A 17682-nucleotide genomic window follows, 5' to 3' on the forward strand; every position below is an offset into this window, starting at 1 on the left:
AATCCCCCCTAGCTAACAGTGGTGTGTTCAGCTTAGCATGTATGCTAACATCCAGTAGCTAATTCTCTACTTGAACTACTCGGGGAGGGAATCACACACATTTTCACTTAATTAAGTAAACAATGTTTGTTAGAAAGGTTCCAAATATTAACAGTTGTCATTATTATATTGTCTTCTAGTTCCATGTTAAGAGTAGAGTAACGTCATTATTTTTACCTCTCGTGACGCACACGTTGCATTCTGGGTCACGTCCACTACTTGTTGCATAGCGGTTATTATGCAGTGAGATGCCACAGTGACACTAAATAGCATTTAGTTACTTTATATTGTGTTTATTTGTCGCACTGGTTTGCCATTGTGTGCCTTAAGCTTCGACGTCGATTTGATTGACAGCTCGTTGTGCACCTCGTTAAAGTCCGCTCCGTAACAAATTAAGTGTCTCAAACACCGTTTAACTACACGAACGTGTTCTCTTCCATATGTTAGACATTATCCTCTCAATGGATGCCACTAATATGTAACATCTACGGCCGTAGTCGGCTGCAATTAATGTTCAGTGATGTAATTTCGTTACGTGCATCATACTTTGAATAATGAGCTCATGTTTGGTGTGTTGTATAACTTTCTCGTGTGTTAGTAACTATTCATGTGGACAGCTAAGATAGTGCTTGTTAATGTGAATTAGCAATGTTGCAGCCCAGTTATTACTTAGACAAGTACATCTGTGCCATTAAGTGATACAGTACAGTACAGTAGTGAGAGAATAGTGTGCCCATATACACACACGTGTCTATAAGTGTAAAACACATTAAACAGCAGAAACTGGCAGCGGTCCACTGCAACAATGTCTGTTTAACCAAGTTATTCTTACTATTATTATAACCAAGTTATTTTACTCTACCTTTTTCTGCGTTGATTGGGGCATCCTAAGTGGCAGTAAACTACATGATGAAGTGTCTTTTGACAGTTCTCTTGTAGAGAGGAGTAGCATGATATTGCTGTTCTCGATTTAAGATCCTAAGCTTATCAATACTGTCTATATGGTAACAATAACAATAATCATAATAAGGTCTGCAAGAACTGCCACAGCTGATGCACATTTTGAATGACAGGGTTCCTCCTATTACTTCAAAATATAAAAATATAACATTTATAGAATAAAACTACAAGTATCCCAAATGCTATAAAAGGTAATGTCACGTTGGCCCCCACATTTAACTCCCCCCGCCACCAACATCTTATTGCAGATGGAAGGATGTAAAATGAAAAGTGCAGTGTGAGAATCCATTGTAAAGGACGGTTAGGGTTTGCATTATTCAAAAATTTGGTGCCAACATTTTAACTTTTACTGCAAATGAATATCGGCTTCAAATATCGGTTATCTGCCTCCTTGACTACCGATAATCGGTATCGGTATCTGCCCTGAAAAAAGCACATCGGTCTATCTCTACAAAAAATACTTAGTAGCTGTGGAACTTATTATGACTTCTCCCAGTCTTAGGTCAAGACAATTGTACGTTAATGTCAGAGAAAGCAGCCATAAACAGTAACTGCTTCTTTTTTTCTTTTTTTTTTTCGTTGGTGGGAAAGTAATGATGTCACTGGCGGTTCTCACAGCATGAACAAGTGCTTGGCCACACAATTTAGTCCCTCACAGAAAAAGTCTCACCAACCCCTCTGGCTCGTAAACAACAGGACTGATGACTGAGTGAGTATTACTACGTTTTATAAACAGGGTAACCAAGTAAGAACAAGTGGTTGTTTATACAACGGGGGGGAAGAGTGCAGAGAATTGATGTGAAGCGAGAGGTCATGTGGAAGGTGTAGCTGGCGACGGTTTCTCACTCAGCTGGAAAAGTGCTGACTGGCGACAGGGAGCATGAGAAGGCTACTGTTAGCTTGGCCCTCAGACTGGGAAACTCCTCGCGCAGTTTGTACTGGGAGGGGTGCACATGAGAGGGAGGATGTGTGTGTGTTTGTATGCGCCAAAAGTGGCAACCAGTCGACTGCTTTGTGGCTTGCGTCCAGGCCTTTGAAACTCTCCTTTGTCCAAAATAGCAATCTAGACTCCATCTTTGCCTTTCTTACGCAAAACTGTTCGTCACTAACCTTATGTATTAAAAGCTGCCACTTGAGTGACTTTGGAAAATCACATATGTAACACACAGAGACGCTTAAGACAGGCAGTGGCGTGCAAAAGTAGGGATTAGTGGGGCGCTCCACCTGAGAGGGTGGGGGGGGGCATCCACTACTGTCTTTTGGCCAATACATGTCAACCAACTTTTGCCAGATTTCTGACTTGTTAACGGACCAAACCAGTAACTAGGGCCGGGACTCTTTGACTGTCTCACGATTCGATTCGATTACGATTTTTGGGTTTACAATTCGATTCAGAATCGATTTTCGGTTCTCGATTCAAACGATTTTCAATCAAAATTATTTGATTGACAAATGATTTCTGCTTCAATTTACAGATATGCACAACATTGTCATGATCTACTCCAGTCTGCTTTGCAAGACAAAATGACAAATAGAGACATTAAAGTGTCTTTTTTTTTTTTTTAAACATTATTAATTTTGTATTGTAAGTGCCTTTTTCCACAAAAACAGCATGTGGGCCACAACTGCCTTTTCCCCTTCTTCTTCATTTCTAATTTAAATAAAATCGATTTTTGGATATTAATATCGATTCGAGTCGATTAATAAATGAGAATCTCGATTCTTTTATGAATCGATTTTTTGGCACACCCCTACCAGTAACTGAATCTTAAGTAATTTATGTTTGTGCATTTTCTGCAATGTGAATCTTAAATAATGTCCTTTTTTTTTTTAAATAAAGGGATGGAAATTAAATGGGTTTTTTTGGGTTTTTTTTAAATCCAATTTGACAAAATAATAAACAGCTTAATCGATCATTAAAAGTAGTTGCAGCCCTACAGACTTTGAAGTTCTGGGTGACATAGAAACATTTAGCATGAACTTTCTTTGACGTGCTCACAATAAAAACTGTTTGTGGACAGGAGCAGTAGCTGTCTTGTAAAGCCTGAATTACAGTGCACTTAATTGACTGCCTGCTGCGCCATTTCACACGGATGCAAACTGCCATCAGATGTGCAGAGGACTGTTGTAACGTGTAAACGTGGGTGAGGGTCTTTTCAGTGAGGCTTAGTTGACAAGTTTTCTACCTTGACTTGCAAGTACCCCAATTTACAAGTTTTTACGGGACTCACGTTAGAGCCTCACTTGTCGATACGCTTTGAGCCATTTATGAAACAGGACAAATGGTTAACCAGATGGAATTGATTAATTACATTCCAATTAACTTCAATGGGGAAAATTAATGTGCTATACTCGATTCAATTTGGATTCCCAAGAGTTCAATTTGATTCGATTTAGATTTTTCCCGATTTGATTGATTTCACTTCAATTGGATCCGATACTGATTAATTATGGAACATCAATTCTTTTTAAATGTCAAGGACATGATAAAAATTCCACAAATACATACAGGGTGAAAAATAAATAAATAAATAAAATAAAATCCAATAAAACCAAGCGTGATGGAACAAAAATATTTTATGCATAATAATTAAAACCTTAAAATATGCAATCAAACAATGATGGAACCCCAGCTGTCCAGCGGTCAATGAGGAATCTCAACAGCAGATTTCAATGGATTTCAGGAGGATGTCATCTAAAGGATGTAATGAAAAAATAAAATAAAATCCAATATTGTTTCTAAAATGGCATGTTTTAATGTTTCAATTACTATGAAGAAAATATTTGTCTTCCATCACTCTTGGTTTTATTGTATTCTTAAAAAGTTCCTTTTTTGTGTGTGTATTAAATTCCAAAGTAAATTTTGCAGAGGCAGTGAATGGTCAAATGATTTAGTGTAATAAGGAAAGTAACGTGTTATAATCACTTATGTGTTATACAAGCATTGACATTAGCAAGGATGAGCTGAAAATATTTTCATAATTCTAATTCAATAACTGTGAATATGAACTAAAAAGATTCTGAATAGTGCATTAAGTCAGGTCTTTCATAAATGTAAGAAAATAATTTTAAATTCATGTGAACAGTAAATTTCAAGAAAACTAAGATACAAAATAAATCGGCCTTTAAATTGATATTTTTCATTTATTAATTATTTTTATAATTTTTAATTATTAAATTTATGGGGGGGAAGAGATATTAAAATAATCAATTCATGGTTTTATGACTCTTATTGGACTCTGAAAGGAAAATCGATTTAATGTCAATTATTAGATTATTATTATTATTATTTCAACCCAACCCTAATGCAAATAAATTAATTTAGGAAATCAATCGTAACACGTTAAACTCGTACGTCGAGGCATCACAACTTATTACATAGACGGGTGGCGCAGCGCACAGGGTGTTATTGTGTCGTCTTGGAATGAACCTCAAAAGCGTGTATAATTAAAAAAAAACAAAAAAACAAACAGAACTTCTAGCACCCAAGTGATCATCTCCACTGCAGGGTGCGTAGGCGGCATGGCTGTGGCTTTGTCACCTACAAAAATAGTGCTACATTGAAGCCACATCAGTGAGACACTGTAATTCACATGAATAACTCATTATTTGTCATTGGCTATTACTAGTCCAGTGATACCCAACCCTAGTGTGTGTCATAAGAGATCCATGGGCATTGCGGTTTAATGGAAGCAAGGCAGTAAATCCAGTCATGGGCAAATGATAACTGATGACCCTAAAAAAAAAAGTTGCATTTTAATCTTACTTCTGTCTATATTAGGTCTTTGGCCTAATCAAATATCTGCTGCTCCCTTTTTGTCAATTCTAACCCCAACCGCAACCTTGCCCTGACCTTACAGCCCTACAAAGCATAAAGGGGCCAATTCAACTTGTTTATTTTGAAGTGAGAATTCAAGTTTGAGGTGTAGAAAAGCGCCGTCCTTCCCACCTTTCACGATCTTCTCTCAACCAACTCTACAGGTAAAGCAACAATAACAGAAGCCTCAAGCCAGTCTAGATGGCCATGAAAAAGTACATTATCTTTTTTGGTTGTTTTTGCTTATCACAATTAAATATTTCAGTTCATCAAACCAATTTTATTATCTCACAAAGACAACCCAAGTAAATACAAAATGAAAATCTTTTCATAATTTAGATGGGGAAAAAAAAACCGAACACTAGTTAACTTAGCCTTGTGTAAAAACATAATTGCTCTCTGAACTTAATAACTGGTTGCAGCAATCTTGGCAGCACTAACCAAAATCAAGCATTTGCGATAACTGCTAATGAGTCTTCCCCGTAGCTTGGGGAGGAATTTGGACGAGAATTGTTTGAAGCATCCATTTGGATTGAAGTCCAGACTTTGACTCGGCCTCTCCAAAAGCTTCATTTCTTGTCGTGTTTCATAACCGAAGAGCGTTTGAGCTTGAAGGCACAAAGTGATGGCAGTATGTTCGCCTGTAATCCTCAGAATTTATTGCTTCATTAATCACAGCAGGTCGTCCAGGTCTTGAAATGGCAAAGCAGCCCCAGACAATTTTACTTCCACCACAGTGTTTGATTGTTGGCATGATGCTTTCGAATTTCGGTCAAAGGTTCTGTAATTTTTTTTTTTTTTTTTTTTTTTTTACAACAGCTGTAATGGGCCACACACCTTACCAAACATTTAACTTTGGTCTCGTCGTAGAATACTTCTCCGAAGGTTTTGGGAATCATTGAGATGTTTCTTGGCAAATGTGAGATGGCCCTTTGTGGGTTTTTCTTTTTCCTTTTTGTCTACACTAATGAACACTACACTTAATTGAGACTGGTGATGTCTTTGGATGGTGTTCAGTTCTTTCTTTTTTTTTTTTTTTTTTTGTGACCTATTGGCTCAGTTGTCATTGTAATCTTGGTTGATCGACAACCTCTAGAAGGTTCAACTGTTCCCAGTTTTCCCCATTTGTAGATAATGTGTCTGACCATGGTCTGCTGCAGTCCCAAAGGTCTTTGTTTCTCATTTGTTCTGGAATTATGTGGCATGGTGTGTTTCTTTTTTAGGTTTTGTCTGACAGGTAATATTTAAGTGATCACTTGATTCAACAAGTCCAGCAGTAATCCAGGCATGGGTGTGGCCTGTGAAATTTCACTCAGCTTTCCAAAAACATTGGTTAGTCATGCTTAACAAGAGGGGGGCAATTACTTCACATAGGGCTGGAAGGTTTTATTTTTTTTTTCCCGTTTATTCATAAACTTCATTTTGTATTAAAACATTTACATGTGATAAATGTGAGCTAGGTGTGTCAGAAAAGTTCCAAGACTGGTGTCACATTTGATATATTTCAACTCTAACTTGAAAAATCGAAGAGTTAAAGAAATCCTCTTGGAGTCGAATGCACTTTCCCAGCCTCCTTTGCCATGCCTTCATGCAGTCCTCGAAGGATTCTTCCCAGATCCTCTGCAGCTGAGTCATCAGAGCCATTTTGACTGGAATGGGTCTGTTGAGCTTGGGAATGAGGGGGAAAAAAATTCACACAATCCAGGTTGGGTGAGTAGGGAAGGTGCTCCAGCAGGGCAGAGTTCTTCTTGGCCAGGAATTGCTCAGGGCATTGTAAGCAGGTGTCAGGTCATGGTGAAGGATGTTGTCCCGTCACCTTCCTTGCAAACTGAACGAAGCAAATGCTGCAAGATCTCTTCGCTCGTCGAATGTCTGGCAACTCAGTGGAGCATGACTGTCACATTGAAGAATACGATAGACATGTCATCGTACACTTCCCTGAAGGCTCTGGCGTTCGGCCTCCAGGTTGCACCAGAACTCTCCGTGACTCACTACTGGTGATGACTCTCCCGAGGAAGTCTGGTCTCATTGGTTTTATCGTCACTCACTCTGTTCATTGTTTGACAACCTGAGAAATAAAAGTATACTGAAACAAGTTCAATGACTGCAGAAAGTTACAGTTGGACTATATACTCCAAAGCAATTACATTGAAGGGGAAAACCTGTTTGTTGTTAGGGTTTGTCTGTGACACCAGTCCTGGAACTTTTCTGACAAACCTTGTTTGCAAAGAAATCAAAAATTAGGAGCGGGACTATACTTTTTACAGCACTTTATATCCAGCTTCCGCCGTTAGGAAAGCACCTTTGACTGCAAAAAAAAACAAAAAAAAACAAAAACACTAATCTCCTACGTTGATCACGCCACTAATGAGGAGGTCTAAACTTCTGCATCTAGACACCGGTGGACAATTGCTCAGGATCGTTGAGAGGCGACAACTTCAATTCCTGGCTCACGATATTCGAAAAGGAAAATTAGAAAAGAGCTGAGGAACTAGAGTTGGAAAATTTCCAGCAATTCAAGTCAAATCAGGAATTATTGGACACTGCCCTGTGATCGGGAAAATTGTCGCCAATGCACCAAATGTTCATCATCAGGTGTCATATAGAAGAAGAAAGCATTTCAAATACCCTGCAGGACCACACAGACTGTACACTAGACTGGCCTGCATCTTCTTTTACACTTTAGTGGTTGCTGTTTGTATTCGTCAGCAGCAAAATTTAAGAGTTTTCTTTGGAGTGTTGCTCTTAACGGCACTGAGTCATAAGGCTTCTCTGTTCTTCGCTCTTTGAACGCAGACTTAATGAAACGCGTGTGTGTGTGTGTGTGTAAGATACAACATAGCAGTGTGGCAGCGCTGCTCTGGTGGTCCAGGATGTCTCGTGTGCGCGCATGTGCACGTTTGCTAGAGTGGGCTGCAAGAGGTGGTCTATTTCTAATCTTCAGAGTTCACTTTTTTTTTTTTTCCAGCAAGGCTTCTACATGCATATATTGCATCAAACATGCCTTCCAATTGCAGTTTTAATTGGAGCAGTGGCGCGAGTAGCTGTTGGCATCACATCACAGGGACTGCACTCTTGGACTGAGGTGATGTGCCAGCTAAATGGTTGCCTGGAGACATTGAAGCCTTCCCGCAACTTTGGGCGCCCTAGAGAAGAAAACGAATAGTTCTGTGTTTGTTCTCAAGTTGCAGTACAGCTTGACAGTTTTTCATAGGATAGGAAAACTGGCCTCTCGCGATTCCATTGTTTCCTGCGTCGTTCTCAAGGCCACTTAAACACAAAGGACTCTGTTTCCCCGATTCCCGAGTCAGCAGTATGATTATGAATGCAGTTTTCTTTAGCACACGTGGTGCTCGAATTGCATCATGTGAAGCCATTTTTGCCGAAGTCTGGGTTTTGGTCAACTTTTGGCAAAGTTAGCAGACTTCTTGTTTTTTTTTTAATCAGTCTGATGGTCAGTTATTCTAATAAGCTTGCATGACAAGACTGACTCCTTCACTCATCCTGTGTGAATGAAAGGATTTTGATTCCCCGTTCACCTCCGCCGCCGCCGCCTCGCCTTCATGACTCAGCGCCGAGCGTTTCCCACTGATGACTGTTCACTTTGCTATGTGCACTGACAGTAGCCCCTTCCATGTCTCACGCTTGTTTTTGCAGACAATGAAAAAAAGTCTTTACTCAGGTGCTTCCAAGTCAGAAAATCGAGAATTTCCTTTGCTTCCTGTTTTTTACTTTTATTTTCAGGCTGTACAGGACAGGATGTGTAAATGTCAACCAGGTCGTATTTGCCGTGGATGCTTTGCAAGTAGGACTTGAAACAAGCCCTCAAGTAATTCAATTACCTTGGTTAAAAAAAAAATGCTCTAGGTGCTTTTTTGTGCCTCAGATAGCCGCTTATTTACGTTGTACACTGTCCAGGAGGAGTAGTCAAGCTAACAGCAACGCGGTGAGCTTGCCAACTTCAAAATAAACCTTACCTCACCAAATGATCCATGCAGAACAATTCCTTGTAACGCTTTTATTTTGAAGTGGTTCCCAGCAGCGTGTCGCGGCGGAACAGCTGACTTGACTTGGCTGTCAGTGTTTGCTAACTGCTAACTGTTGCTATCAAGGTCAACAACACAGCTTTGTCCTGAAATCACATTCAGTTGCCAATTAAGGGTCGTTGAACGTGCTATATAAATAAAGATGACTTGACTTGACTTAAAAAATGACTTAATAACATTGACGTATTGTACGTTGCTTTTTGCCAGCGTTACGTGACTAACGCCCAATTCACACTGCGGAATGGATGCGGAATAGAAAGCATTTGAGTCTGCTTGTCAATTCACACCAGCTGCAGTGCGGTGCGTATGCGGTGCGGGTCGGATGTGGCGCTGCGGAAGGTTTCCGCAAGCTTTCTATTTTTCCGCATGCGGATTTTCATGAACCTGAAGAACTTACACAAGCCGGACAGGAAGTCAGGCGTCGGCATTAAGTTAGATCCGGCATACTTCAATATCAAACCGTTTTCGAACTTGTTTTTTTGGGAGGGAAGCTAGCTAGCTACATAGCATGACATGAGTGACATTTAAAAGACAAAAATGAGCTCAGAATAAATTAAACAGGACAAAATAACACTATTTAAATACAAAAGGTACTTAGCCGTGGTAGAAGAGCATGAATGTGAACTCAACTCTGCAGCGTGAACCCCTGTGATCATGTGGTCTGGCGGGTGCAGATTTCTGGACACGGACAACTCACGCAACGCAGGCGGTGTGAATTGCGGCCCGTGCAGATGCTGTACGGCACATGTGCCAAGATGCCTCGAGGGCCAGAGTCCTGCATGTTTTCAAGGTTTCTCTACTCCGACGCACCTGCTTCAATGATCAGGATAATTATCAGGGTCCTGCAAAGCTTGCTGATGAGCTTACATATGAATCAGCTGTGTTGAAAGTGGGAAACCTCCAAAACCTGCAGGACTGCGGCCCTTGAGGACTACAGTTTTGATACCTATGCCGTAGGGAAACCGCTCCACAGTCAGTGTGAATTTAGCATAACAGTACTAGCCAGCAGCGCTTAAGTACCCCGGCGAGAGCAGTTTAATTACTTTTCAAAGGCAGACCAGACTCACCCAAAAGTGCTGGTTTAGTTGGCAAAATCGCAACTATGGTTTGACGTCACTTCGATTCATACACCAAAATCTATGGGGAGAAATTTGTCTAAAACCTCACTCATGTTTCTAAAGAGGAAAATAGTGTACTGCTAAGCACAGTGTTATTTTACATAAAAAAAAATAAAAAAATAAAAAATAAAATAAAATAAAAAAAAGTATAGGCGGCAAGTGTGAGAAGAGTACATGTAATTGAATTAGTGAATTAAATTAGTTGTTGACAGAATGATTGATTATTTATTGAGTGACAGTATGTGGAGCTAGCCCGGCCAGGGGAATTTCCACATTTCATCCATTGCAAAGCCGTGACAGAAAGTGATGGACCACTTTAGAATGTGCCATGTGCCTGTCCATGAAGAATGTACTGGAATGCAGGGTAAATCGTGGGCCAAAACATGGTGCGCTTTTGAGCCCATGTGACTCAGCGAAAAAAAATAAATAAATAATAATAATAATAAAATAATCCTAGAGCACGCTGCATTTCGGGGATTCGGGTTTTGCAGCGCCCGCCAAGAACAAAGTGTAAACATCGTGCCACACTGGAGAATGTGCAGCTTTCCATTTGGGCAGTTTGTTCATTCTCGAATGCAAGGGTACAAATTTTGGTTGCCTGCCTTTTATGGAGTACCAAAACTGCCCAAAATGTATTTATTTTATTTTATTTATTTAACCAGGTAAAAATGTTTGAGAACTAATTCTCATTTAGAAAAATGCCCTAAACAACTAAAATAAACAAATGAATTAATGAATAAATAAATAAACAAAAAATCAAAGTCAAAAGAAAAACAGATATAAAAATATACCGTAATTCATATATGAAATACAAAAAAAAATAAATATAAATGGAAACAAAAACAACAACAAAAATATATAAATGAATAAATAAAATTTAAAATAAATACAAAAATTATAAACGAGGTTCAAAAATAAAAAAAATAGATCTAAAAATAAATGTGGAAATAAATACAAAACAACTATATAAATAGAATTTAATGTCAATCCATAAATAAAAAGCCTAGCGCTCTCATATTTATTTAATACATGCTGTCAGCATAAAATATGTCCTGAAATATTATTCAAAAGAGGGGGCATGTCTTGTATTGATTATTTGTAATTTTGGCAGATTTTGGTCCTCCATTTACAATTATTTAGTTTTTTTAAAAATTTTAATTTTATTTTTTATATCCGTTTTAATCTTTGCTTTCATTTATTCATTAATTTATCTGTGTTTATTTTTAATTTTGGCAGTTTTGGTCCTCCATAGTATTTGGCCCTCTATTGTCACTGATTGTCCCATTTTTTTTAAGTCCCTTCACCTATTTCTACAAGTACATTTGCACTTCTCTTCTGCGAAAGTATGTGCACTAATCCAGGCCAAATAGCAGTGAAGTGGCGAATCTCTTCTTTTGGCAACCTTCCTCTCGTTCACGTTATCCTGTCCATAAACAGTTTTTTTTCCACGTGCATTTCTCCAGAAACGACCACGGGGAAGGCCTTATTAGACGTTTCCTGTCGCCCGATAAGAATAGTTTTGCCGTAAGCGGAATGTGTCTTAAGAAGAAAAAGTGTGTTGCAGAATGTGTTCAAGGAAGTAATGTGCGTACTATTCTGTTGAGAAACCAAACTGCAGTTTAGCGGAAGTCAGCTCGCGAGGGAGGGAGGGAGGGAGGAACGGTGCAAGTGGAGCGTGTGCAGCTCCCACATGCCATGTTGGACGTGTCCGGTCTTGTTCCCATCAGGTCTGTCAATGATTTGCAGGAAGCGGAATCACAAGTTCAACCTGTTGCAGCTCCCACACACACACACACGCACATCCGCCGTTCGGTTGCACGTTTCAGTGCAGGAATCTTGACCTTGCATTTGGTTTCTGTGTGCAAAAAAAAATAAAAAATACCTGCACGTTTTCTGCCATTGTGTGAGTTTTGCAACTGTCATGTTGTTGGGCAAACAGACTGAATGAACAATGTGGCCTCGTTAGGTCACATTGAGCGCGAACGTGCCGCAATGAAATGAAGCCCCTCAACTCACTTCAACCAAGTTGCACCAAGATGCAGGCCTGAGTACTAAACTAGCAAAAAGAACAAATAAATAGATGATAGCTTCATAAGCTCGCTTCTCCCAAAAGGTTTGCAAATATGCAAATTCACAAATGCCAAAGCACAAATATTTCAAGGATGCACCAAAAACGTTTAGGTACATCTGCATAATATTCAAATCCAGCCTGTGGCAGTTAAGCTTGGGCAAGAGGCGGGGCATATCCTGGACTGGTTGCCAGTCAATCACAGGGCTCCTATAGAAAAACAACCGTATGCTATATTTCACCCACCGTGGTTCACCGTAGACAAATTTATATCGTGATTATGGTATATATCTTGATGCAGTATTTTTACTTGAAAATGAAAACAAATGAAAAGCAATTTTCTGGAATCTGTTTTTCAGTAGATAACCCCCACGCCACGGGCAAAATGTAATAACTTGCTTTCTATGTGCAATTTAGTCTTCAATTAACCTTCTCGTTTTTGGAATGTGGGAGGAACTCGGAAAAAAATCTACGCAAGGCCGGAAGAGGACATGCAAACTTCAACCGAGATTCAAACTCGGAACATCGCAACTGTGGTGCAGACATGCAAACCACTAGCCCATTGTGCAATATAAAAACTACATTCAAATTCAACATTTAGACCATTAGTTGCTCAGTTTTAACACTCATTAATTGTGATATTTTTCATTGATGTGTTATTTTGCTTGTTTAGTTGCAACAACCACAATAGCCAACACAATTTATCCAGAGGTCAAATGATTATATTGGATGTAATTATGTTGCGCATGTGTTCATAATGAAGTAGCCTGTGAGTGGTGGCGCCGAGCCAGAGAAATAATGTCACTTCTGGGAACAATGAAGCAAGAGGAAGTGTGGAAGGTGAAATGACGTTCATTAACCCGACAGTGTTGTTTCTTTCCACGGCCGGCTCGCTGATTTACAGCCTTCAGCTGGCCGACATGACAACAAGCATGCAGACCTTGTTCTGGTTTTGTTTTTTAATCCTCTGCTCATTCATTCAGCTTATTAAAAGAGTTGACAGGTGATAGCAGAAACTTAGATCAATGTTGTGCACAAATTTTGATGGCAGTTAGAAAATACTAGCAGGCACTTCTTTTGGCTCCAATAAATGTAATGTAATGTCATTTGATATTTAATCAATTATTTGTAATACATTTTAATAAGATATAATATATAATAAATATATAATTAGAATAACATAAAATGTAATACATTTTAATAACTTTAATTTAAATTTAAAAAATTCAAGCGAAAGCCTTTAAATTTATTTTTATATAATTTAATAATTAATTATTTTAATACATTTTAATAACATAACATATACAATATATAATAAATATATAATTATAATAAAATTAAATGTAATACCTTTTAATAATTTTCATTTAAATTTTAAAAAATCAAGGGAAACCCTTACATTTAATTTGATTGAATAATCAATTATTTTAATACATTTTAATAACATATATAATAAATATATAATTATAGTAAAATAAAATGTAATACCTTTTAATAATTTTAGTTTAATTTAAATTAAAAAAATTCAAGTGTAAGCCCTTTAATTTAATTTAATAATCAGTTCTTTTAATACATTTTAATAACATAACATATATATAATGAATATATAATTATAATAAAATAAAATGTAATACATATTAATAATTTTAATTTAATTTACATTTGAAAACATTCTTGTGAAAGCCTTTAATTTTATATTATCTGTAAATAATGAAAATTATTTTGATGAGACTTGCTAGGAAAAACATGCTGGCAAAAAAAAAGTGTTTCAAAGCATAAATAAAATGAAAATTATCGTGGAAATATCTGTATATTGTTGAAATTGGCAGAAGATTGAAACTTTTAGACAAGTAGATACAGTTCCACCCTTAAAATCTGCAATGTATTTTTTGACATTTACTGTTTGGTAGTCTGCTGTGATATTTTTCAAATGTAATTTATGTACGTCATCTCTAAGGATTTTTGACATATTGCTGTTATGTTCCATGCTAACAGTGCGTCCCTTGCTATGCTCTCTTCCAGCGTTGATCGCCCAACAAAGATGTCTTCAAAGCCTCACAGTTCGAATAACATCGCCCATGCCAGGCGGACTGTGCAGCAGCTGAGGATAGAGGCCAACATCGAGAGGATAAAGGTACCGTCACCACTAAAACTCTCCATACATCTTTTCATGCTGTGTCATGTTTTTAAACAACTAATGCCAGGTTACTTCAGGGTAGCAGAAAAGAAGAAAAAAACCTCAGTAAACAGGCACACATGTATACACAACAACATACAGCTAATGGAATGCTAGGACGTGGAAATTTGATGGGGGACGTTACAGGAGAAGTTCCATCACTTGTGCCTCGTATTTGAATGTTTCAAAAATTCATTTTTTGTATGTGTGTAGGTATCCAAGGCGTCTGCGGACCTTATGACTTACTGCAATGATCACTCCAAAACCGATCCTCTCCTCATGGGCATCCCCGCGTCAGACAATCCCTTTAAGGACAAAAAACCCTGCACTATATTGTAGGGGGATCCCACTCTGCCTTCACGGGAGTCGTTTTTCGCTTATTAAATGTTGCTGTGTTCGGGGTGGATGGTGATCGTAAACATTACCATGGGCTCGTTCGTCTGTTTGTGTTAACAAATTACTGACGCAACTCTGTTTTGGGTTTTTTTTTTTTTTTTTTTTTTCCTGTTTTTTTTCCTCTAAAATGTCTTTTTGTACAGAGCCAAGAACGTGTTCTGCAGCTCCCAACACTCAAGTCTTTAAATGTTGTAAATGCCACTCTTGGGTCTGCTTCTGTGACCACCTGCATGAGTTACCATGACAACAGGCACCTCCTGGTGTCGCTCACTGGTGGTCCTCAGCTCACTTGAGTTCTCGTACTGGGCAGCGACTGTTATCATCACTCAGCAGGTTCATGCAGCCCTTTTGCTTCAATTTGACCTTTTTTTTTTTTGTCTTCCAATTTTGACCTTTACGATCCGGTTCATATGGCTGCAGATTCAGGGTTTCTCAGTTGAGCTCGTTATCGTGGCGGCCATGACAATCCACATTCCGTGTAATGGATATTGAGGTGGTTATCACCTTGAAACGTCAGGTTCAGACTAGTTTCCTTTTTTTAAGTGTTATTTCATAGTCTAACATCGTTTTTGCTTTGGAGATTAAATACAGTGAATACTGGGATACTTTTCAAAACCATTCAGAATATATTGAGACCATTAAAATTGAAATGTATTTAAGTAGTCCTTCCTTAGTGCCAGTTGGAGCTTCCAGTAAAACTGTCACACACAAAAATAAATAAATAAATAAAATGTATATTTACACCAAAATGTCATATCATTTATTTAACAAATACTCTCAATTCAATGACACATAATGCAAAACACAATAGATGCAAATGAAACAAAATTAGCATAAATGTTACAATAATTGTAAACTCTCTAACAACTGCTATTTTAACACAAAACAAGCATACTCAGCATGCTGTGGCACAATATGGTACGACACTAATTCGGATTTAATTGTATATTATAAAATTGTACGATTTTTCAGTGATTTTTCTCTCCTGGAGAAAATAAGTACTTAAATGTTCTGCCTACAATTCACTTCTCTATTGATCTGTTAAAAGTGTTAAATGAGTAAAAAAAAATAATATATATATATATATATATATATATATATATATTTTAGTCATAATATATATATTTTTTAAATTGATCGCCCAATTAAAATATATATATGCATAAAAATCATACATTTTAGTGGGGGTTCACTGTATAATAGATTGCCTGTATGTAATGTTCCGGACGGAAACGATTCCTTGGTCAGCTGACATCCTTCTAATGTTGTGTAATTATGATGATGACATTAAACTTCATGGACCAAACGTGTCATGCAGCCTTTTAAGACCACCTACAGCAAATTGTTGAGTTCAGCTCACCTCGCTACAGTTTGAATTGATCAACCTTGACACATTTTGAGTTTCCGGCATTCCGTATTCCAATGCAGGTTGCTATGATGACAGCTGTGTCATTAGTGCAAAATAAAAAAAAATAATAATAATAATTGACGTCATAGCAGTTTAGTCTGCCTATGAATTTCACAAACAAGCCCATTCAGCATAAATCATAATCGAAACGTGTTCCTCGTGATTATTTTTGGACCAATTAACAGTTTTCTCTGTTATTTATTGCATTAATTTAGCTGTTTTATTCTCTGTAAAATTGCTTAATTTAAATGTATTTTTTTTATTCATTTCATTTAATAGCCAAATTGCTCAATAGATTGATTGTAAATTTTACATAAACATTGGTGCCTTTGAGATATGAGTTTCTTGACTTTCTTTTTTAGAAAAATGTGAGATGACGGCAGCACACTTCTCGGCATCCGGCGGCCATGTTGGCTTCCTTGCAGTGGAAGGACAATATCGGCTGGTGGCGCTAATGTGCCATTAAACTCTTTTTGCCAACCACCAATTAAATAGACACTGCAGAAGAAGAATGATTACAATACATTCGTACACACAATTGTGTTTTGCGGCTCTGGTGGAGATTAAATGTTATTACTTTGTGGGGGTTTTTATACAGTAATTTTTCTCGTGAAAGTTGAGCATGGTCAAATTAAACTCAAACCTTAAGGCACCACTGTAAATATAATTAAAATAATTATATTAAAATTCTAGTATTAAATTGAATTATTTTTCATGTTTTAAATACACGTTTTTATTTTATTTTTGGACCTAATCTGACCCTTGAGTACCAAAGTCGACCTCATATCATACAAATTTGGCACCTCAGTGTTAGGGTGCAAAAAAATAAATAAAAAAAAATACAAAAAAACTTTATGCTGAACTGTACGAGTGGTGGAAACATGCAAATCAATCCACATTCTGGTGGTCTATTGGAACAAGAAAAAAAATGTCGTACACTCTCACTCTTGACAGCCTTACTGTGTGCTTGCCTTGTATTCTGAAGAACACTTACTGGGAGAACAACTTTGTTTGTATTTGCAAGAAGAAAGTCATTTTTGATAATACTGTACTGTGCCATCTTTGTGTCTGCGTGTGTCTTAGAATTGCCTGGTGCTTCTCTTTTCTGCAGTTATTGAGATCTAACTGTATTTTTTTCACCCAGTTAATTCCCCTTATTTGCAATAATTCCCATCAACCTCTTATGAAATGTTTAGCTTGCCACTGCCGCGTCGTCATTCGTGTCCATGAAGCAACTGTTCTATTTGATAGAGTAACTGTCCAAATCTGCTTTTTGAGGGACAGCTTGACTATTAATTAATAATATATACCGGCCGGCCTTCGGATGAAGATGAACCAAGTGAAGCGTTGCGATGATGTATGTTCTAATATCTCAATAAAGATGTGTTGTGTCAGAGGTTGGTGCTTGAAATGCAGTCTGTTCGTGCTTGCGTGATTTTGTTCACAGTCTCGTAATGCAAGTGAGGTGAAAGTGGATATAAAAAGTCTGCACACCCCTGTTCAAATGTCATTTTTTTTTGTGATGTAAAACAAAAAATGAAATCAAGAAAAAAAATCCTACTATTAAAAAAAAAAAAATGTGGTCTGATGAGACCAAGGTTCAACTTTTGGCGGAGCAAAATTTTCCTCAGCTTCAAGCGAATTATGAACAGTT

The 17682-nt window shown here is 37.7% G+C and overlaps 1 protein-coding gene across 4 annotated transcripts in view; it reads left to right on the plus strand.

Annotated features, from left to right (window-relative positions):
* Positions 1-17424, plus strand: part of LOC144016339 (guanine nucleotide-binding protein G(I)/G(S)/G(O) subunit gamma-12-like) — a 52256-nt gene extending 34832 nt beyond the window's left edge. For all 4 annotated transcript variants that reach the window (XM_077517341.1, XM_077517350.1, XM_077517357.1 and 1 more), the window contains 2 exons: positions 14071-14182; positions 14438-17424. In XM_077517341.1, the coding sequence (XP_077373467.1) occupies positions 14071-14182; positions 14438-14563 (238 nt within the window). In that variant the 3' untranslated portion in view covers positions 14564-17424. The remainder of the gene's footprint in view (positions 1-14070; positions 14183-14437) is intronic.
* Positions 17425-17682: the final 258 nt, after the last annotated feature.

Source organism: Festucalex cinctus, chromosome 1 (assembly GCF_051991245.1).
Source record: "Festucalex cinctus isolate MCC-2025b chromosome 1, RoL_Fcin_1.0, whole genome shotgun sequence".
NCBI classification, from domain to species: domain Eukaryota; kingdom Metazoa; phylum Chordata; class Actinopteri; order Syngnathiformes; family Syngnathidae; genus Festucalex; species Festucalex cinctus.